Source organism: Ctenopharyngodon idella, chromosome 10 (assembly GCF_019924925.1).
Source record: "Ctenopharyngodon idella isolate HZGC_01 chromosome 10, HZGC01, whole genome shotgun sequence".
Lineage (NCBI taxonomy): Eukaryota > Metazoa > Chordata > Actinopteri > Cypriniformes > Xenocyprididae > Ctenopharyngodon > Ctenopharyngodon idella.
Genome location: NC_067229.1, coordinates 372,457 through 395,110, shown reverse-complemented (window position 1 = coordinate 395,110; position 22,654 = coordinate 372,457). Strand labels below are relative to the sequence as shown.

At 44.5% G+C, this 22,654-nt stretch overlaps 1 protein-coding gene and 1 long non-coding RNA gene across 2 annotated transcripts; both read left to right on the top strand.

Annotated features, from left to right (window-relative positions):
• Window positions 1-16: 16 nt before the first annotated feature.
• Window positions 17-22,600, top strand: LOC127521369 (rootletin-like). The gene is made up of 36 exons (XM_051910595.1): window positions 17-377; window positions 673-799; window positions 1,212-1,354; window positions 4,608-4,799; window positions 4,889-4,948; window positions 5,673-5,761; window positions 5,845-6,010; window positions 6,083-6,189; window positions 6,270-6,497; window positions 6,920-7,010; window positions 7,197-7,283; window positions 7,462-7,623; window positions 7,700-7,899; window positions 7,971-8,153; window positions 8,228-8,389; window positions 8,515-8,659; window positions 8,836-9,066; window positions 9,149-9,342; window positions 9,422-9,549; window positions 9,756-9,925; window positions 10,006-10,185; window positions 10,254-10,388; window positions 10,562-10,705; window positions 10,794-11,032; window positions 11,164-11,323; window positions 11,411-11,578; window positions 11,651-12,086; window positions 12,164-12,330; window positions 13,447-13,567; window positions 13,733-13,896; window positions 13,972-14,187; window positions 14,442-14,666; window positions 14,744-14,893; window positions 16,086-16,286; window positions 16,358-16,489; window positions 20,662-22,600. The coding sequence occupies exons 1-36, from the start codon at window positions 327-329 to the stop codon at window positions 20,899-20,901; spliced, it is 5,994 nt and encodes a 1,997-aa protein (XP_051766555.1). The 5' UTR covers window positions 17-326; the 3' UTR covers window positions 20,902-22,600.
• On the top strand, window positions 17,235-17,555 carry LOC127521376 (uncharacterized). Its single transcript, XR_007932341.1, has 2 exons — window positions 17,235-17,380; window positions 17,510-17,555. It is a non-coding gene; the product is annotated as an uncharacterized LOC127521376 (long non-coding RNA).
• Window positions 22,601-22,654: the final 54 nt, after the last annotated feature.

The window sequence follows — 22,654 nt, the reverse complement described above, 5'->3', positions numbered from 1 at the left end:
CCGCTCGAGCACCTGCATGTATAATCTCCCTCAATCTCATTAAAGCCTCCTGCTGTCTCTCACACTCTCCTCCTCCTCCTCTCTGTCTTTCATTCTGTCTCTCTTTCCTCAGTGTGTTCGCGGGTCTGTTCGGGAAGGGTCGGGATAACTGGATTATCATCTGGATTCGTTTATGAAGTGGATTTCTGCGCGTAAATGCGTCGCTGACTGAGAGTTCACGTGATTTTTTTTTTCCCGCTCTAACGGCGCGATTCTCTGATTTTAAACGGTTTATTCTATTCGAATATTGATTTGTGTCCGATTCTAATGAATCTGATAACTTCATCATGAGCGGTTCTGAAACCACGAACGAGTCCAAACTTGAGGCTGTGATTCAGGTGTTGTTCATTTACTTATTTAACTTTATTAATTATTATCGATTGATCGGAAGAATCGCTTATTATATTCCATATTTGTGAGTCGCTTTGGATAAGATAAATTACATAACTAATAAATGTAAGTGAAATGTGTTTGCTGGTTTAGTTCAGTCGGTTCCGGTGACGCCGCAGGTGTGTGTTCTGATCTGATCTAAATATACAGCAGGTCACCACTGAGACCATCTGCTACTGACACACACACACTCACACTGTGGCATAATAGCGTTGTGTGTGTGTGTGTGTGTGTGTGTTTCAGAGGTTGGAGGAGAGCGTTCTGTCCGAAGAAAAGCGGCTGACGGTTCGAGGATCTTCTCCAGATGAACCCGCGTCCAGTTTACCGGCCCGCGTGCGCGAGATCGTCTCCAGAAACCTGAGCGACAGCGGTGAGATTCCCGCCACAGCTCTAGCGTTCTAAGAACGTTCCCATTACGTTATAAAAACGTTATTTCTGAATTAACGTTCTAAACATCCAGTTTTTAAATGTTTTTAAAACGTTTTTTCTTGGTTATGTGAACGTTATTTTATCATTCTTCAAACATTATGGGAACATTACATTTGAATGTTCTCTGGACGTTCTGAAACTAGTAACATTTAAAAAACGTTAATTAACGATACATAACGTTTTTGTGCTTACGTTTTGAGAACTTTAAAGACCAGATAACTCTGAATGAACGTTCTATTAACGTTACTGGAAGAACGTGTGTTCATAACTTTGAGAGAACCTTGCCAGAACGTTCTGAGAACGTTCCCTGTTAGCTGTGATTGAGCTCAACAGATTCTGTCTCTGTCTGTCAGCGGGAGGCATGTCGTCGGGTCTGTCGGTCCAGGAGGAGAACCGGGTTCTGCAGGCAGAACTGAGTCGTGTGGAGGATCTTCTGGCTCACAGTCGAGCAGAACGAGATGAACTGGCCATCAAATACAGCGCCATCAGCGAGAGAGTGAGAAACGCACACTAACACAGTCTAATGTCATCGAAGAACCTGTTTAAGCTCCACAAAGAACATCTTACAGTCGAGATCTTTTGAGAACCCAAAGCTGTTCTCCAGTGTGATGAATCATAGCCAGTGCCATATTTACTGTGTTTTACACTGTGTGTGTGTGGTGAGAACACACGCTCTGTCTTTTGTCTGCGTCTCAGCGAGGTTGACCCGTCTCCGTGGTTACGGGGAGTGGAATGAAGTGGAGTGGTATGTTGCCATGGCGACTGTAAACAGGCTCTGTGATTTTGGGGCCCATCAGGAGAATGTGATTTATTCAGACAGTTTGAACGTGAGCTGTGTTTACCTGTGGTGTAGGTTGCCAGGGAGTTGTTTTACGGTTGCTAGGGCGATCTACCGAAATCTGTGTGGGGAAATTTTTATATTCCTGATCGCTGGGATTCCCGTTGAAATCTGTGAGAATTCACCAAACAATGGTAAATGTGAGCGTTCTTTAGTGCAGCTATCAAATTTAATTAAATAAATATATGCGCTACGTGTTTCAGAGTGAAGCGCGGCACTGCATCTGTTTTCACGCGATCGACTCACGATTCGTTTATAACGTGGAATTGGAAACACAACATGCGCCAGCTTCACTGTCACAGCTCTGAGTTTGAGTCGCTTATAACATGCGTTTGGAAACACGACACACAGCGATGATCTTCCAGAAAGTCGTGAAGCGCTCATAACCGTCTGCTGTGAGCGAAAGAGAAGCTGCGGTTTTCAAAATGAAAGCTTGACGGTTTAACGTGTGAAAATGAAGAAATCAAGACAGCCATAAATATTAGTATTGTAATGTTACAGCTGTAGTAAATAAATTGTAATAAATAAAAATTTTAATAAAATTCTCTTTATTTTGTATTTTTAATAACACAATAGGAACAGTTCTTATTTTAATACTTTAGTTTAATAATAATTATTATTGTAGTAACAACAAAATATTAATAATTATTATTTTACTTTATAGTCATATTGATATAAAATAACATTTTGGCAAACACAAACCTGGAGCTTTTTTTAAAAAAATCACACTTAAAATCATAATTACATTTTTTTTTAAATCAGAAAAATCGTAATTACATTTTCCCCCAAATCATGCAGCACTAGAGGCTTAGGTGTTGTAGATCGTTGCTAGGGTCTTCTGTGTGGTTGCTAAGGGATTATGTGTAGTTGCTAGGGTCTTCTGTGTGGTTTCTAGGGTCTTCTGTGTGGTTGCAAAGGAGTTATGAGTGGGTCCGATGGTCTTCTGTGTGGTTTCTAGGGTCTTTTAGGTGGTTGCTAGGGTTTTCTGTGTGGTTGCTAAGGTGTTATGTGTAGTTGCTAGGGTCTTCTGTGTGGTCTCTAGGGTCTTTTAGGTGGTTGCTAGTGTCATCTGTGTGGTTGCTAGGGTCTTCTGTGTGGTTGCTAAGGGGTTATGTGTAGTTGCTAGGGTCTTCTGTGTGGTCTCTAGGGTCTTTTAGGTGGTTGCTAGTGTCATCTGTGTGGTTGCTAGGGTCTTCTGTGTGGTTTCTAGGGCCTTCTGTGTGGTTTCTAGGGTCTTCTGTGTGGTTTCTAGGGTCTTCTGTGTGGTTGCAAAGGAGTTATGTGTAGTTGCTAGGGTCTTCTGTGTGGTCTCTAGGGTCTTTTAGGTGGTTGCTAGGGTTTTCTGTGTGGTTACTAAGGTGTTATGTGTAGTTGCTAGGGTCTTCTGTGTGGTCTCTAGGGTCTTTTAGGTGGTTGCTAGTGTCATCTGTGTGGTTGCTAGGGTCTTCTGTGTGGTTGCTAAGGGGTTATGTGTAGTTGCTAGGGTCTTCTGTGTGGTCTCTAGGGTCTTTTAGGTGGTTGCTAGTGTCATCTGTGTGGTTGTTAGGGTCTTCTGTGTGGTTTCTAGGGTCTTTTAGGTGGTTGCTAGTGTCATCTGTGTGGTTGCTAGGGTCTTCTGTGTGGTTTCTAGGGTCTTCTGTGTGGTTGCTAAGGGGTTATGTGTAGTTGCTAGGGTCTTCTGTGTGGTCTCTAGGGTCTTTTAGGTGGTTGCTAGTGTCATCTGTGTGGTTGCTAGGGTCTTCTGTGTGGTTTCTAGGGTCTTTTAGGTGGTTGCTAGTGTCATCTGTGTGGTTGCTAGGGTCTTCTGTGTGGTTGCTAAGGGGTTATGTGTAGTTGCTAGGGTCTTCTGTGTGGTCTCTAGGGTCTTTTAGGTGGTTGCTAGGGTCTTCTGTGTGGTTGCTAGGGTCTTCTGTGTGGTTTCTAGGGCCTTCTGTGTGGTTTCTAGGGTCTTCTGTGTGGTTTCTAGGGTCTTCTGTGTGGTTGCAAAGGAGTTATGTGTAGTTGCTAGGGTCTTCTGTGTGGTCTCTAGGGTCTTTTAGGTGGTTGCTAGGGTTTTCTGTGTGGTTACTAAGGTGTTATGTGTAGTTGCTAGGGTCTTCTGTGTGGTCTCTAGGGTCTTTTAGGTGGTTGCTAGTGTCATCTGTGTGGTTGCTAGGGTCTTCTGTGTGGTTGCTAAGGGGTTATGTGTAGTTGCTAGGGTCTTCTGTGTGGTCTCTAGGGTCTTTTAGGTGGTTGCTAGTGTCATCTGTGTGGTTGTTAGGGTCTTCTGTGTGGTTTCTAGGGTCTTTTAGGTGGTTGCTAGTGTCATCTGTGTGGTTGCTAGGGTCTTCTGTGTGGTTTCTAGGGTCTTCTGTGTGGTTGCTAAGGGGTTATGTGTAGTTGCTAGGGTCTTCTGTGTGGTCTCTAGGGTCTTTTAGGTGGTTGCTAGTGTCATCTGTGTGGTTGCTAGGGTCTTCTGTGTGGTTTCTAGGGCCTTCTGTGTGGTTGCTAAGGGGTTATGTGTAGTTGCTAGGGTCTTCTGTGTGGTCTCTAGGGTCTTTTAGGTGGTTGCTAGTGTCATCTGTGTGGTTGCTAGGGTCTTCTGTGTGGTTTCTAGGGTCTTTTAGGTGGTTGCTAGTGTCATCTGTGTGGTTGCTAGGGTCTTCTGTGTGGTTTCTAGGGTCTTCTGTGTGGTTGCTAAGGGGTTATGTGTAGTTGCTAGGGTCTTCTGTGTGGTCTCTAGGGTCTTTTAGGTGGTTGCTAGGGTCTTGTGTGTGGTTGCTCGGGTCTTGTGTGTGGTTGCTAGGGTCTTCTGTGTGGTTGCTAAGGGGTTATGTGTGGTTGCTAGGGTCTTCTGTGTGGTTGCTAGGGTCTTGTGTGTGGTTGCTCAGGAGCTGCAGTGCTCGTGATGATGTCGGTGTTGTGTGCGCAGCTGGAGCAGGCGCTGCGGCTGGAGACGGCCGAGGACGGGCGGGACTCTCCTGAGTCTCGCAGTCTGGCGCAGCAAAACGTGGATCTGCGCAGACGGCTGGACGAGGAGCAGGCGGCGTATAAACGCAAGCTCACGGCGTATCAGGAGGGGCAGCAGAGACAAGCACAGCTCGTACAGAAACTACAGGGCAAGGTACAACACACAGCTCTGGGTTTAAATCAATAAAAGACACACTGGGCCTTTTCCTCTGTAAAAGCACTCGTTCTCTGATGTGTGTGCAGGTCCTGCAGTACAAGAAGAAGTGTGGAGATCTGGAGCAGATGCTGCTGGAGAAATCTACTGTCAGTTCAACAACGCCTGCTTCAATACATCCCATAATGCCTCACTGTACATGAGCTGAACGAGAAATCGAAATACAATCGAAAGCGATTATCAAAAAACTGCGATTTAATAGTCTTTAAGCACGACACTGTCTGTTTTCACGCGAGCGGCTCGTGATTCGCTCATAACGTGGAATTGGAAACGCATCACTTTGTTTTATATGTATAAATGAGCCAAGACTGTTCAAACTCCAACTGTCAAAATTCAAATTTAAACTGCCAAATGCCCGTTAGACCATTCAGCGTAAAACTATTACAAACTGAAAACCTTCAAAACTACTTCAAACTTTCTGGTCAGGCTTTCTCAAGCCAACTTCAAAGTTTGTGTGAACAAACTTTTTTTATCCATTTATAATTATTATGATTTTTTTTTTTTTTACAGTACAAAAATTCCCACATTACACATTATATATCGCAGAATAAAATATCGCAATGTCAGTTTTTCCCGATGTCAGTCTTTGGCGCCGGTTCACACCGAACATCTTTTCCGTTCCACTGCGCTACTTTTCCAGTGTTTTTCAATGAAAACGCTCTAGACGGACGTCTTTCACCGTTGCGTTCTAAACATGCGGCGCTAAAGTTACGCGTCTCTAGATCCTCTGCTTTTTTCATTCCGCTGACCTGCATCTGACGTTTTTGTGTGAACCGACCGTTACGCTGTAGCTCATGGTTCTCGTTGTTGTAGGGCGGCAGTAACGGTCACCGGCACGACGACGACGAGCCCAGCAGCGAGCTGGAGAGCGCCCTCATCCGCCTGGAGGAGGAACAGCAGAGGTCTCACACTCACTCACTGATCTGCGTCTGCACTGTAAGCCTGCAGCCGTGAGCGTGTGCTTAACGTGTTTGCGTGTGCGCAGGAGCAGCGGTCTGTCGGCGGTCAACGCTATGCTGCGAGAGCAGCTGGAACAGGCCGGACTGGCCAACGAGGCGCTCAGCCAGGACATCCGCAGACTCACTGCTGATTGGACCAAAGCGAGGGAGGAGCTGGAGCAGAGGGAATCTGATTGGAGGAGAGAGGAGGAGGTGGGTGTGGCCGCCCGCATCACTGTAACCCATGCGTGAAGGTCCAGAGTTTAACACGGTGCGTTTGTTCAGTCTTTCCACAGCTACTTCAGCAGCGAGCACAGCCGTCTGCTGGCGCTCTGGAGGCAGGTGGTGGGCTTCCGCAGGCACGTCTGCGAGCTGAAGAGCGCCACCGAGAGGTCAGACCGCATCACTGCAGCCGGACACACCTGCGGCCGAAGCGCATTCAACGCTGACGCTCTTTCTGTCTGTCCGTCAGGGATCTGTCCGAGGCGCGTAACGAGCTGGCGTGTGCGGCGCAGAGCGTGCAGCTGCAGTGTGTGAGTGCCTGCGCGGCTCTGCGCAGCCGTGAGGATGGGTCTGCGCAGCTGCTGGAGAGAGAGACGGGCCAGCGGCTGCAGCTGGAGCAGCAGCTGAGAGAGACGGTGACGGAGATGATGACGCTACAGGCCAAGAGCGACTCGGAGAGGGCCGAGCTCAACACACGGTCCGTTACTACACGCTTACAGCTGGTTAAGGTCTAACTCTGGCCCTCGAGGTCCACTTTCAGAGTTCAGCTCCAACCCTGATCAAACACTCCTGAACAAGCTGATCAAGGTCTTCATGATTACTAGAGATACAGGCAGAGTTTGATCAAGGATGGAGCTGAACTCTGCAGGAAAGTGGATCTAGAGAACTCCTGGACTAAATTAATACATGTTTAATAAATTAATTAGTTGTCTAAAGGGAATCTCATATAATTGTTGTAATTTATGCGCTTTTAATGACCACCAATAGAATGTGTAAACTCAGTATTGGACTAGTTAACCATCACTAGTTAGTGACTGAAGTGTGTAATTATAGGAGCTTGTTTAAGTTTATTCAGTAAATGAAGTTTAAAACCTGTGTGTGTGTGTGTGTGTGTGTCAGGCTGGTGGATGCAGTGAGAGAGCTGGAGCGTCTCAAAGCTCGTGTGGAGGACCGAGAACAGGAAGTCGCAGCACTCAACAGGAAACTGCAGGTATTCACACTCGCCTCTGTCGTACAGCTGTTGAGTTATTCATCTGGACATGAACTGGACCACATTATCATCTCATCTTCTCATGAGGAACCGCCCACAACAGGAAGAGGGCAGGTGAAGTGACCAATCACAGGTCAGATGTGATGAAGCTCACAAACACTAATCCAGTGACGTGTGTGTTATCAGGATCAGAGGAGCCTTGAGGAAACTGAAGTTAATACACTCAGGACACACACCGCAGCGCTGCAGAACACACTCAGAGACATCACACAGGTACAACACACACACACACTCAGAGACATCACACAGGTACAACACACACACACACTCAGAGACATCACACAGGTACGACACACACACACACACACTCAGAGACATCACACAGGTATGACACACACTCTCTCACACTCACACGAGTCACTGCTTCACTGATGTGTGTGTGTGTGTGTAGCTGGTGTTCTCTGACAGTGACGGTGTGGACGGAAACACTGAAGAGTCTCTGCTGCCACTGCTGCGCTCTTCATCCTCATCATCATCATCACTACCCATCATCCCTGACAGCTGTCTGTCTGCACTGCGCTCCACTCTGAACAACAGACAGATCCAGCTACAGGTACAGACGGACAGATGGACAGACTCGCGTCTGCGGCTTGACGTTTATCACAGTGTGTGTGTGTGTGTGTGTGCAGGAGCTGCGTGAGCGTCTGCAGTCCGCGCAGTCGTCAGTCCAGCAGCTGCGCAGGCAGCAGACGGAGGCGGAGTCGAGCCGGCGGGAGGCGGAGCTCCGTGTGCAGACGCTGCAGGGAGAGAGAGACGAGGCTCAGAGAGAGAGAGAGAAAGCTGTGAGAGAGAGAGACCGACTGAGACAGGAGAGAGATGCGCTGAGCAGGTAAGACACCTGTCAATCAAACTTAGTGATCATGTGATCAATGACCAGACCTGTCTGCCTCTCTCTCTCAGTGAGAAGGACGACGCAGGTAAAGCGGCGCAGGCAGCGCAGACGCAGGTGCAGCTGCTGCAGCTGGAGTGTGAGAGGCTGCAGCTGTCTGCGACGTCTGCGCAGAGAGAGCGAGAGCACGAGCGAGATGAGAGAGACGCCGCCGCGCTGGAGAGAGACCGAGCACGAGCAGAGACGGACAGAATGTGAGTGTGACGTGTCCCAAATGAGCCACGAGTGTGTGACGTGTTCTTGACGTGTGTGTGTGTGTGTGTGTCAGTCAGCAGCTCTGGGACGAGTCCGAGTGTCGTGCTTCTGCACTGCGAGCCGAACTGGCGGCGCTGAGAGAGTCTCTCCAGCAGGGGGCGACAGACCGACAGCTGATGGAGGCCGAGAACCGACAGCTGAGCGACGCACTCAGGCCGGGTCAGACACTCACTGCGTTCTTTTACATGCTCTTTAATTGACCTAATCTGAGTTTGAGTCAATTAAAAACAAAACGCATGTCAAACTAGTAATGAAAAGCTCTGTTGACAACAGAAGATATTTGTATTTTGATGTGCAGAGTGAAAGCAGTCGCGCTGAACTCTCGCTAACGGTCACGAAGCTTCACTCGGAGGAGTCGTCACTCCGAGATTCTCTCGCTAAGATGAGCGCCATTAACGAGAGTCTCGCGCAGGACAAATCTGACCTCAACAGCCTCATCGTTCAGGTACAAAATCACACAATTACTCACACATGATTTTAACTTCTGTAATATGATATTAACTGATTTAGGTCAGGGCTTGAGTTTGCCCATTAGAATTTGTTTGGTTAATATTATTTGCAGACGTAGAGAAATGTTTTTTTCAATGGACCAATGATATTGGTTGATTGAATGATTGACAGCTGGAGGAGGAAAAGAATGCGCTGCTGTCTCAGCGAAGAGAAGCGCAACAAGAGAAACTGACCATCAGAGACGAGCTCGTCCGCTCCGAGCAGGACCGGCTGGAGCTGGACTCTGTCCGTCTCGCTCTCCACCAATCACTGCAGGAGTCTGAGCTGGCCAGGGCGGGGCTGGAGGCGGAGCTTCAGTCGCTGCAGGCAGACAGAGTCAAACTGCAAGACAGAATTACACAGGTGACTCTCTCTCTCTCTCTCATTCTGTCTGTCTCTCAGTTCCTCATAAACAGTTTCTGATGTGCTGCTGTCAATCAAACAGCTGAATGGTGAGATGGGCGGTCTGGAGGCGGAGCTTGGTTCTATCCGCGGTGAAGGTGACAGGCAGAGCGCCGCTCTGGAGGAGGTGGGGCGTGGGCGGGCGGAGCTAGTGCGAGAGAGGGCGGGGCTTCTGGTTCAGCTGACGGCGTCAGAGAGAGAGAACGCCGCCCTGACTGAGGAGATCGCCACCTTCAGGTGAGACCGAAGACATTTGTGTCGCGATATTAATGTTAATACATGCATGTGTGTTTCATTGATGACTGTGTGTGTGCAGGTCGGAGAGGGAGGCTCTGGAGACGAGTCTTTACGAGCTGCAGCAGCAGATAAATCAAACCGAGTCTCGCCGTGAGCAGCTGGAGTCGGAGAACCAGAACCTGAGATTGCGTAACGACAGCACGACAGGTACACGACAGAGAGAGAGAGCAGTTCATGAGAGAGAGACGGGTACATGAGAAAGAAAGATACATTTAAGAAAGTATCAGGTACATGAATGTGAGACAGCTACACAAGAAAGATTTGTTCATGCGAGAGAAAAAGGAGCTGCCTTTTCATTTGTTTTTATTTTAAAATGCGCCTCATCATGACGTTTAGTTTGTCTGTGTGTTTAGTGGAGCTGAAGCGTTTGCGCACGGAGAGAGAGACAGTTCTGTCTCAGAGTGAGAAAGAGAAAGACGCGCTGAGAGACGCGCTCGCGGCCGCTCAACACGAAGCACAGCGAGCTCTGCGCACGGCCCTGTCCGACCACCAGGAGGAGCTGGAGAGACTGACCAATCAGAAGGTCATACGATCGCTGGCCTCTTGATTATATATGAGTTCATGTGACACAGGTAATACTGACTGAGCCTGTGAATCCTGTAGGAGGCGCTGCGCTGCAGACTGGAGGCTGAACAGGAGGGGGCGCTGCGGCGGGTCCGCGAACACCTGGAGGAGCAGATGATCCGGCTGGAGAGAGAGCGAGATGAACTTCAGGAAGAGCTTCGTTCCTTGCAGCGCGACAGGGACCAGAGTCTGTTACAGGCGGAGACGGACAAACAACAGGTGAGACTTGTGCGGGAAGCTGACGTGCATCTGTCGCTTCTGTCGTAACCGTCTGATGTCGCGTGCAGGCGCTGTCCATGAAGGAGGCAGAGAAGGCGCTTCTGACGGAGAAGGTGAGCGCCCTACAGGCGGAGCTGAGCACTGCAGCACTGGAGCAGGAGAGACTGAGCCGAGAGACGGCGCTCCTCAGAGACCAGGAGCGGGTCAGAATTCAACGCTGTTTTACAACGTTAGCTGTGTTTCCGTCCAAAGTTGTGCACAAATTTGGAATATCGTGGATGGAAACACAGATAATGTGTTGTTGACTTTATTGATTTATAATAAAAGTGTTGTAGTTTTCGCTCTCTAGTAAGTGAGTGTGTTATCTTGTCCTTAGGCTGCAGTCGCGTCTCTAAATGCTGAACTGCAGGAACTGCGCAGTCAACTGCAGGACGCAGCCAGTGCACATGGCCGTGAGCTGCGCAGACTGCAGGAGAACTGCGCTGACCAGCAGACGCGAGCGGACACGGCTCTCAGAGAGGTTTGTGTTTGAAACGTTAACCTGAAGAGCAAAACGCGACATTAACGTGAGTTATTGAGAATAAATTGTGCCCCCCCTTCCCGTGTAGTTGGAGGAGTGTCGCGCGCTGCTGTCGTCCAGTGAGGAGAGCCGGGACAGTGCCAGGAGAGATCTTCTCGAGATGGACAAGCGTTTGTGCCAGATACGGGAGGCAGCGGAGGGGCATAGGCGAGATGGGGCGGAGCTACGGCGCTCTCTCAGTGATGTCACCAAGGAGAGGGACGCTCTCAGCCAATCCAACGCGCAGCTGAGGGAAGCCCTGAGAGCGGCAGAGAGTGAGAGAATCAGGTGACGACGAAGACTTTAACATACTCTTGTAAACCTGCATACTATTTAGAACAGTAGTATGCAAATTATCAATCAGATGAGGTTCTTTCTGCAGTGCTGATTGGAGGGACTATACTGTGCTTTGTGTTCAGCGTGAGGCGCGCGTGTGAGGAGGAGCAGCAGAAAGTGTCTCTGCTGGAGGAGAGTCTGGCGTCTGCGCAGAAGGAGGTGTCAGATCTGCGCAGCTGTCTGCGTGAGGTGGAGAGATCCAGACTGGATGCGCGCAGGGAGCTGCAGGAGCTGCGCAGACAGGTCAGACCGAGGCTGAACGCGTGAGCGTTGAGAGAGTGAGGATGAAGAGCTGTGGTGTGACGTGTGCGTGACTCTCTGTGCCGTCAGGTGAAAGTTCTGGACGCCGAGCGCGAGCAGAAGGCCAAGCAGATGGCTGAACTGCAGACGCGTCTGTCTGCGGAGGACCAGAAGGACGAGGAGCGAGCGAGAGAACTGATCTCGTTCAAACAGAGACTCGCCGACACGGAAACTAGCAGAAACTCTCTTCAGAAAGAGGTGAGATCTCATACAATTACACAGATTTAAATTAAATTGAAAAGATGTCTCACTCTGTCTGTCTGTTTCTAGCTGGCTTCTCTACAGAGGCGTCTGAGCGAGAGCGAGTTGTGTTGGCGCAGTCGTGAGCGAGAGTTGACGTCTCAGCTACAGGAAGCTCGCGGCTGTGAGAAGAAGCTTCAAGACGAGGCGCGTAACCTCTCCGTTCGCGCTCAGTCGACCTCTGATGCGTCTGCGCAGCTGCAGCTGGAGCTGAGTGAGGCGCAGGGCCGTCTGGCTGCGACGGAGGCGGAATTATCGCGTGCAGAGGCGGGCCGCAGGGATCTGGAGTTCAGGCTGTGCAGCCTGCAGTCGGCGCTCACGCGTACGCTGGGCATCGGGGCCAGTGGGCGGAGCAGCAGCAGGGGGCGGAGCCCAGCAGGCTCCTCCCCTTCCTCGCTGACCTCGGGGATGATGTCTCGCCATAGGAGCGTGTCTCCACTGCACTGCTCGCTATCGCCACCCAAAGGTTAGATTAGTTTTTTTAAACAAAGTTGTGGGATTTGAGTTCTGCTTTATCTCAATCCTTTCTCTGCTCTCTGTCAGATGTGGCAGGTAACATCACTCCGGATAACACCATCGTGCTGCGGCCGCTCTCTCCAGAGAGGACAGACGCCCCGCTGCCCGTCGCCCTACCTGAGCTGGACCCGGAAACCCTGCGCAGCGGCCTCAGAGACTTCCTGCAGGAGCTGCGAGAGGCTCAGAGAGGCCGAGTAATGCGACTACACACACTACAGATGCTTTAGTCACACACACGAACGATAACTAGAACTATTACGATAGCTACAACTATTACGATAGCAAGAACTATTACGATATTATAACTATTTTAACTAGAACTGTTATGGAAGGTTATGATAACTAGAACTATTACGATAACTAGGACTGTTACGATTACTAGGACTATTACAATAACTACAACTATTACGGTAGCAAGAACAATTACGGTAGCAAGAACAATTAAGATAACTAGAATTATTACGATAACTAGAACTATTACGATAACTAGGACTGTTATGATAACTAGAACTATTACGATAACTAGGACTATTACGATAGCTAGGACTATTACGATAACTACAACTATTATGATAGCAAGAACAATTACGATAACTAGAATTATTACAATAACTAGAACTATTACGATAACTAGGACTGTTATGATAACTAGAACTATTACGATAACTAGGACTATTACAATAGCTAGGACTATTACGATAACTACAACTATTATGATAGCAAGAACAATTACGATAACTAGAATTATTACGATAACTAGAACTGTTACAATCACTAGGACTGTTACGATCACTAGGACTGTTACAATCACTAGGACTGTTACGATCACTAGGACTATTACGATAACTAGGACTGTTACGATCACTAGGACTGTTACGATAGCTAGGACTATTACGATAACTACAACTATTATGATAGCAAGAACAATTACGATAACTAGAATTATTACGATAACTAGAACTGTTACAATCACTAGGACTGTTACGATCACTAGGACTATTACGATAACTAGGACTGTTACGATAACTAGGACTGTTACAATTACTAGGACTGTTACAATCACTAGGACTATTACGATAACTAGGACTGTTACGATAACTAGAACTATTACTATAACTACAACTATTATGATAGCAAGAACAATTACGATAACTAGAATTATTACGATAACTAGGACTGTTACGATCACTAGGACTGTTACAATCACTAGAACTATTACGATAACTACTACGACTACACGCACTACAGATGCTTTAGTCACACACACTAATAATAACTAGGACTGTCCCATGTGATTCATGTGTGTGTAGGACGAGGCTCGGGGTCAACTGGGGTCACTGCAGAGGGAATTAGAGGAAATGACCACAGAGAGAGACGCCGCCCACCAGCGCCTCATTCAGCTACACACCACACTACAGGAGTGCCAGGAGGGTAACGCACATCTAACTGCCCTCGCTTTCATATAAAGCTCATTGTGATGACGACAGACACCCGAATTTTAAAATAAACTTGTTTTGGGTTTTTGATTGTTTTCCTCATCACGATTGGTCAGATTCATTCAGCTCATTTCTGGACTGGTGTGTTGATTGTGTGTAGATAAGCGTGCTGTGGATGGAAAACTGTCGTCGGCTCAAGCTCTGCTACATCAGCAGGACGAGTCCCTGCGGAGAGGAGAGAGAGAGCGACGAGCGTTAAACGAGCGAATCAAAGAGCTGGAGAGACTTTCACTGAACGCCGAGGCTGAGCGCAAGCGCGTGGAGGTCAGAGGCTGCTCACATCTTAATTGATCTAAAATAATGTGGACTGGCAGTAACTTCGCCTGTCGCCCCCTGCAGGAGCAGTGCAGTAAGCTGCGCGCTGGCGAGGCACGTTTGGAGGCGGAGCGTCGGCGGCTGCGTGAGGCTCTGGAGGCGGCCGAGGGGCGGGGCACACGAGTGGAGTTGGGGAGGCGGAGTCTCGAGGGAGAGCTGCAGAGACTGAGACTGAGTCTGGCCGAGAGAGAGATGGAGATCCAGACGGCTCACGACCGCCACGAGAGCGCCGTCAAACAGGTACCAAACTCCCATCAGCCCCATCGCACTCGCAGTATCTCTCATCCACAATAGAGGGCGTTAGTAGCGTTGGTGCTTAAGGGAAGTGGGTGAAGCTAAAGAGCTCTTTTGGTGCGATTTGCTCACCAAAACTGTCTGATTGGTGGAATTTTCTGCACAGCATCAGGGATAATGTTAAACGTAATTGTTTTACAAATAAACTTGACTGTTGTGCTGATAGCTGATGATCGCTAATGCTCTGACGCGCGTTTCAGGTGGCAGAGGGCGAATCTCGCATCTCGTCTCTTCAGCGGGAAGTGGACAGATTGACGGCATTGCTGTCTAAAGCTCAGGACGGAGAGAGCGTTCAGAAAGAGAGAGCGCTCGCTTTCTCCCAGAGCCTGCAGGAAGTCACCGCCGCCCACAGTGCCACCCAGGGGCGTCTCGCTGCGCTGCAGAAGACGCTGGGACAGGCTGAGAGCGAGCGCAGACAGCTGCAGGTGAGCGCAGAGAGATTGACGTCCAGAGAGAGAGAGAGGTCAGCAGAAATGATTGTGTGATGTCTTGTGTCTTTCAGGAGCGCGTGGACGGACTCAGAGCGTCTGCGTCGGACGGGAAGCGAAACATCGCCGCCCTCACGGAGCGCGTGCAGACGCTGCAGTCGGAACTGAGCCAGAGTCAGCTGCGCAGATCTGAGCTGGAGACAGAGCTGCACAACACACAGGAGGTGAGTGAGCGTCTTCACACTTGGGTCTTGTCACTTCGCAGAAATGTAGCTTTAAATGTCAATGTACCAAACGCAACGCATTTTTATGTTAAAAAAAACAGAGAATGTAAAAAAGGTAACCCTAACGTATTTTAACTTGACTTGAACATATTTTATTTTAACTTATTTTATTCACTTCATTTGTTTATTTGAGCTCAGAGTAAATGAAGATTCAAGGTTTTAAAATAAAAGTTAAAATGGTTAAAGCTTAAAATGCTGTCAAAAGTATGTCAAGTATATTACTATTGTAATAATATTCAAAGATTTTTTTATTATTAAGAAAAATAAGTAATATTACAATTAATATTATTACAACCAACACATTCCGATGGCAAAAATTGGCAAAACTATTTTACTTTTTGGCGAATTGCTGTTGAATTCGAATAAATTCATATAAACTCATTCCTACATTTATGTATGATCTTAATCCCCGGCATTAAATAAATTACTATTGTAGTAATATTCTAATATTTTTTATTATTAAGAAATAATATAATAAAATATATAAGAAATAAAAAACATAAGAAATAATATAATAATTAATATTATGTTGGTGCCGATAGCCTCGTGGGCAGCACGCTGGCATATAGCGCTGTTGAGCTTCGGACACAAGTTTCCCGACCCTGTCCCCCTCTCTCTCCCACTTGGCTTCCTGTTTGCTTACTGTCCTTTCATAATAAAGGCAAAATGTCAAAAAAAAATCTTAAAAAAAAAAATATATATATATATATATATATATATAATTATAATTTTCAACAAACAACCAAACCAACCAAAACATTACGATGGCAAAAATTTTAAGTATTTAACCTTGCTATTCGTATGACTTCAAACGATCTCATTCATTTTCGTACGATCTTACGCCCCACTGAGGGTTAGACCTAGGGTTCGATGCTTAGTTATTCCTAAAAATCATGCGTTTTCATCTGCATCAAATTGTACAAACTCATACGAAATTGCCAACTCGTTAATTAGTTACATTGGTTTGAAAACTTCAGTGTGAATTAAAATTGGTCTCAGACCAAACTGTTCTGGACTAAAGAGATCTGACTTCACTTTTAATAGCAGTGCCAGTGTGAACGCAAAGAGTTCTTTTTAAAGTGGTCTGAGACCGATTCCTTTAAAAGAGAGGTGTGAAAACATGCTCACGCAGGCTCTGCGGCAGAGGGTCGACGGCCTGACCGAGGCCCAGAGCAGTTTGCAGTCTGCGCAGACGGAGCGAGCGTCTGCAGAGGAGCGTCTGCGCAGCCTGCAGCGAGCCGTGGCCCTATTGGAGACCGAGAAGAGAGATGCAGAGAGACAGGCTGTCCGGCTGGAGAAAGACAAGGCCGCGCTGAGAAACACGCTGGATAAGGTGAGACGGGAGTGGCGACGGCAGGATTGGACGCAGCGAGCTTCTGTTGACGGTCTGTTTTGATTCCTCAGGTGGAGCGTCAGAAGCTGAAGACGGAGGAGAGCAGCATGCGTCTGTGTGCGGAAAAAGGCCGCCTGGATCGTTCGCTCAACACCGTTGAACAGGAGCTGCAGGACGCTCAGAGACAGATCGTGCTGCTGCAGGTACACTTTTACACACCAACCAGGGCTCCAGACTAACATCAGAAGATCTGACGTGCCAGCACCAGATCAATAATTATTATTATTTATAATATTATGTATTTTGTCTCCCAGAAGTGCACATTTGACAGTAGCTTGAGTTTCATTTAATAAAGCAGTAACATCTGTAAAAATGGTAACAACCTCATTTTTATAGGGTCAATGTAAATAATTAAAATTAACCATTAGTCTTCCCTATAGTATCATACATTTGTAGATTATGATAACCACTGGTAAAACCACACATAGCAGCTCATTACCATGGTAAATGTAACTATACACATGATAACTATAACGATAACTATAATAGCATCCACATCAACGAACGATAATTATATTAGCATTCACATCAACGTATGATAACAATAACGATAACTATATTAGCATCCACATCAACGAACGATAATTATAGCGATAACTATAAAGATAACTATATTAGCTTCCACACCAACGACGACAACTATATTAGCATCCACACCAACGCATGATAACTATAACGATAACTATAATAGCATCCACATCAACGAACGATAACTATATTAGCATCCACACCAACGCACGATAACTATAACGATAACTATAAAGATAACTATATTAGCTTCCACACCAACGCACGATAACTATAAAGATAACTATATTAGCTTCCACACCAACGCATGATAACTATAACGATAACTATAATAGCATCCACATCAACGAACGATAATTGTTAGCATTCACATCAACGTACGATAACTATAAAGATAACTATATTAGCATCCACACCAACGCACGATAACTATACTGATAACTATAAAGATAACTATATTAGCATCCACATCAACGAATGATAATTATATTAGCATTCACATCAACGTACGATAACTATAAAGTTAACTATATTAGCATCCACACCAACGCACGATAACTATGACGATAAGTATAAAGATAACTATATTAGCATCCACATCAACGAACGATAATTATATTAGCATCCACACCAAGGCACGATAACTATAACGATAACTATAAAGATAACTATATTAGCTTCCACACCAACGACGATAACTATATTAGCGTCCACACCAACGCATGATAACTTAAACGATAACTATAATAGCATCCACATCAACGAACGATAATTATGTTAGCATTCACATCAACGTACGATAACAATAACGATAACTATATTAGCATCCACATCAACACACGATAACTATAAAGATAACTATATTAGCACCCACACCAACACACGATAACTATAAAGATAACTATATTAGCATCCACATCAACGAATGATAATTATATTAGCATTCACATCAACGTACGATAACTATAAAGATAACTATATTAGCATCCACACCAACGCACGATAACTATAACGATAAGTATAAAGATAACTATATTAGCATCCACATCAACGAACGATAATTATATTAGCATCCACACCATGGCACGATAACTATAACGATAACTATAAAGATAACTATATTAGCTTCCACACCAACGACGTTAACTATAATGATAACTATATTAGCGTCCACACCAACGCATGATAACTATAACTATAATAGCATCCACATCAACGAACGATAATTATATTAGCATTCACATCAACGTATGATAACAATAACGATAACTATATTAGCATCCACATCAATGAACGATAAATATATTAGCATTCACATCAACGTACGATAACTATAAAGATAACTATATTAGCATCCACACCAACGCACGATAACTATAACGATAAGTATAAAGATAACTATATTAGCATCCACATCAACGAACGATAATTATATTAGCATCCACACCATGGCACGATAACTATAAAGATAACTATATTAGCTTCCACACCAACGACGATAACTATAATGATAACTATATTAGTGTCCACACCAACGCATGATAACTATAACGATAACTATAATAGCATCCACATCAACGAACGATAATTATATTAGCATTCACATCAACGTATGATAACAATAACGATAACTATATTAGCATCCACATCAGTGAACGATAAATATATTAGCATTCACATCAACGTACGATAACTATAAAGATAACTATATTAGCATCCACACCAACGCACGATAACTATAACGATAACTATAAAGATAACTATATTAGCATCCACATCAACGAACGATAACTATATTAGCATCCACACCAACGCACGATAACTATAACGATAACTATAAAGATAACTATATTAGCATCCACATCAACGAACGATAACTATATTAGCATCCACACCAACGCACGATAACTATAACGATAACTATAAAGATAACTATATTAGCATCCACATCAACGAACGATAACTATATTAGCGTCCACACCAACGCATGATAACTATAACGATAACTATAATAGCATCCACATCAACGAACGATAATTATATTAGCATTCACATCAACGTATGATAACAATAACGATAACTATATTAGCATCCACATCAATGAACGATAAATATATTAGCATTCACATCAACGTACGATAACTATAAAGATAACTATATTAGCATCCACACCAACGCACGATAACTATAACGATAAGTATAAAGATAACTATATTAGCATCCACATCAACGAACGATAATTATATTAGCATCCACACCATGGCACGATAACTATAAAGATAACTATATTAGCTTCCACACCAACGACGATAACTATAATGATAACTATATTAGCGTCCACACCAACGCATGATAACTATAACGATAACTATAATAGCATCCACATCAACGAACGATAATTATATTAGCATTCACATCAACGTATGATAACAATAACGATAACTATATTAGCATCCACATCAATGAACGATAAATATATTAGCATTCACATCAACGTACGATAACTATAAAGATAACTATATTAGCATCCACACCAACGCACGATAACTATAACGATAAGTATAAAGATAACTATATTAGCATCCACATCAACGAACGATAATTATATTAGCATCCACACCATGGCACGATAACTATAAAGATAACTATATTAGCTTCCACACCAACGACGATAACTATAATGATAACTATATTAGCGTCCACACCAACGCATGATAACTATAACGATAACTATAATAGCATCCACATCAACAAACGATAATTATATTAGCATTCACATCAACGTATGATAACAATAACGATAACTATATTAGCATCCACATCAATGAACGATAAATATATTAGCATTCACATCAACGTACGATAACTATAAAGATAACTATATTAGCATCCACACCAACGCACGATAACTATAACGATAACTATAAAGATAACTATATTAGCATCCACATCAACGAACGATAACTATATTAGCATCCACACCAACGCACGATAACTATAACGATAACTATAAAGATAACTATATTAGCATCCACATCAACGAACGATAACTATATTAGCTTCCACACCAATGCACGATATAGTTCTGTTTATTATAAGCGCTGCAGCTTCGTAGGCTTTAAATACTCGAGCTCTTTACAGCAGGATGGATTCTGATTGGCTGTCAATGTTTTTATCATTCATCAGCTGCAAAAAAAATTTGTTCTGAAAGTGATTCCAATGATACCGTTACTTTGTGTCGTTATCGTTATAGTTGTTGTGTGGACTCTTTATATTTAGAACGATTTTTAGAACTATATCTTTACTGTTATCGTTATAGTTATCGCTCTTGGTGTGAACGGACCTTGAAAAGCCTTCTAACTGGATCGTTGTTTCTCCTGTTTCATCTGGCTTTATACTAAGTGTTTTTGTATCTGCGAACTCCAGCAAACTAGTTACACTACGAGACAGTGAGGGTCGTGAATGTGATCGTTTCGTCAGTCTGGAGCCCTGCAAACACTAATGAGTGATGAGCTGGATTAATGTTGTGAAGTGTGTGTGTGTGTGATGTTTTCATCGCTGTGCTTGTAAGGAAGAGTTGTGCGGCGTGAAACCGAAGATTGCGCTGTGTCTGGTGAGTAAGAACGGGTCAAGTTTGTGTGTTTTGTGCTTCGTAGAAACACATTCGACATGGTGTTGGGGGTTGCTATGGTTTCTGCTGTTGCTATGGTTACAGAGGGTGTTCATTGGTAGTTGTTTTGGACTGCGTGAAGTGTGTGTGGTGTTTCATGCGTGTTGCGTGTTTCAGGCTCAGCTGGCCGAGCTGGAGCAGAGTCACAGCGCCAGCGAGCAGTCGGCCCGTCTGCGTGAGGACGCCCAGCGGGAGGCCGAGAGACTGCGCGTCAGTCAGAGAGAGGCCGAGCGAACGCTGGCCGCGCGCGAGAGAGCTCACCGGCAGCGCGTCAAGGGTCTGGAGGAGCAGGTGTCCACGCTGAAGGAGCAGCTACAGCACGAGATACGCCGCAGAACGCCGTCGCTGCCGAGCTGATCCAACGCTATGCCTGACTGTGACCTCATTAACAGTGATCTGTGTGGTTAATGTGCACAATGGCTGTTCCTTTAAGGATTAGTTCACTTCAGAATTAAAATGTCCTGATAATTTACTCTCCTCCATGTCATCCAAGATGTTCATGTCTTTCTTTCTTCAGTGGAAAAGAAATGAAGGTTTTTGAGGAAAACATTCCAGGATTTTTCTCCATATAGTGGACTTCACTGGAGTTCAACGGGTTGAAGGTCCAAATGTCAGTTTCAGTGCAGCTTCAAAGAGCTCTACATGATCCCAGACGAGGAATAAGAGTCTTATCTAGAGAAACCATCGGACATTTTCTAAAAAAAATAAAGATTATATTCTTTTTAACCACAAATGCTCGTCTTGCACTGCTCTGTGATGCACATGGGGGTGAGTAAATTATCAGGAAATTTTAATTCTGAAGTAAACTAATCCTTTAATGATATATGACCTTTTAAAGCCTGTTCACACCAAGGACATAAACTATAAATATAGATATAGTTCTAAAAATAATTCTAAATGTAAAAGAATAGCAGTTCACACAACTATAATGATAACGGTACAGAGGAACTATATCGTTGGAATCACAGAATGATTTTTCCAGCTGATGGCAACATTAATTATGTTTATAGTTATTGTTCTTGGTGTGAGCGGGCCTTTAGCCATACTGAGTTTTTTTAACAGAATACTGAAAGTGTGAATCTAATATTTAATGAATATTAATATTTACCCCAAAACCAAAATTATAAAAATGGTATTTTGCTTAAAGAAAACAAAGCTTATTTTTTGGACCAAGATTTGTTACATTGCGACACTATTATAATGACAATTAAGCACATTTTATTCTCTAAATTCTCTACCTAATGCAAAAGAAAAGTTTTCTGGACATATTTTTATGAGGTGAATGTAATACTGTTTAATGAGTGAATGAAACATTCCCTGAACACTGACACACACTCGACACAAATACTTGAATATTTTACTGTAATATTTATAGTTTATGTGAATGTGACTCAGTGAAGTTATCCCTGATAGGTATTTTTTTAATACCTGAAAGCATGTTTATCATTTGTAATTCAGTTTTATATTGCTATATGTTTACCTCGACTGATTGTTGACAGGTCAGATTTATTGATCAGAGATGTAATCAACTCACCCTTCAATGAAATCCCCTCTGAATCCGATACATTTCACTTACGTGATTAATGTTGATCTGGAAAGTTGTCGTGTTGATTTTAAGAGTGTCCAGTATCACACTGAGATTAATTTGTCAAGCCACGAATTCCGCGATTCTCTGAAAATGTAAATTATACGTGTCAAAAGTCCGTTAGATTTAGGTCGCGTGCTTGACATCGGCAGCGCGCGCACAGAGTTTTAACGGACTCTGACAGGAATGGCGCGAATTAGAGGTGAGACACTACGCTATAACTTCATTAATTGTTATAATACATTTTAAAGGCAATAACATTAAGGTGCATGTTAAGTAAGGAGAAAAGAAGCGATCGTCCTTCAGATCTACCTGAATCGCGTAAATGGTATTGTCGATTGCAATGATAAGAAAAATGGCATTTTTTTAACTGCTAGTTTATACTCTTCTCAGTCTTGTTTTATGTGTGAAATGTCTTTTTGTGTTGCTAGAATGGTTTTTATACACATTAAAATGACTTGAAATGTTTAAGCCTTCAGCCTATTGTTTAAAAACGTTTCACGTAAACTCTGCATGAATCATGCT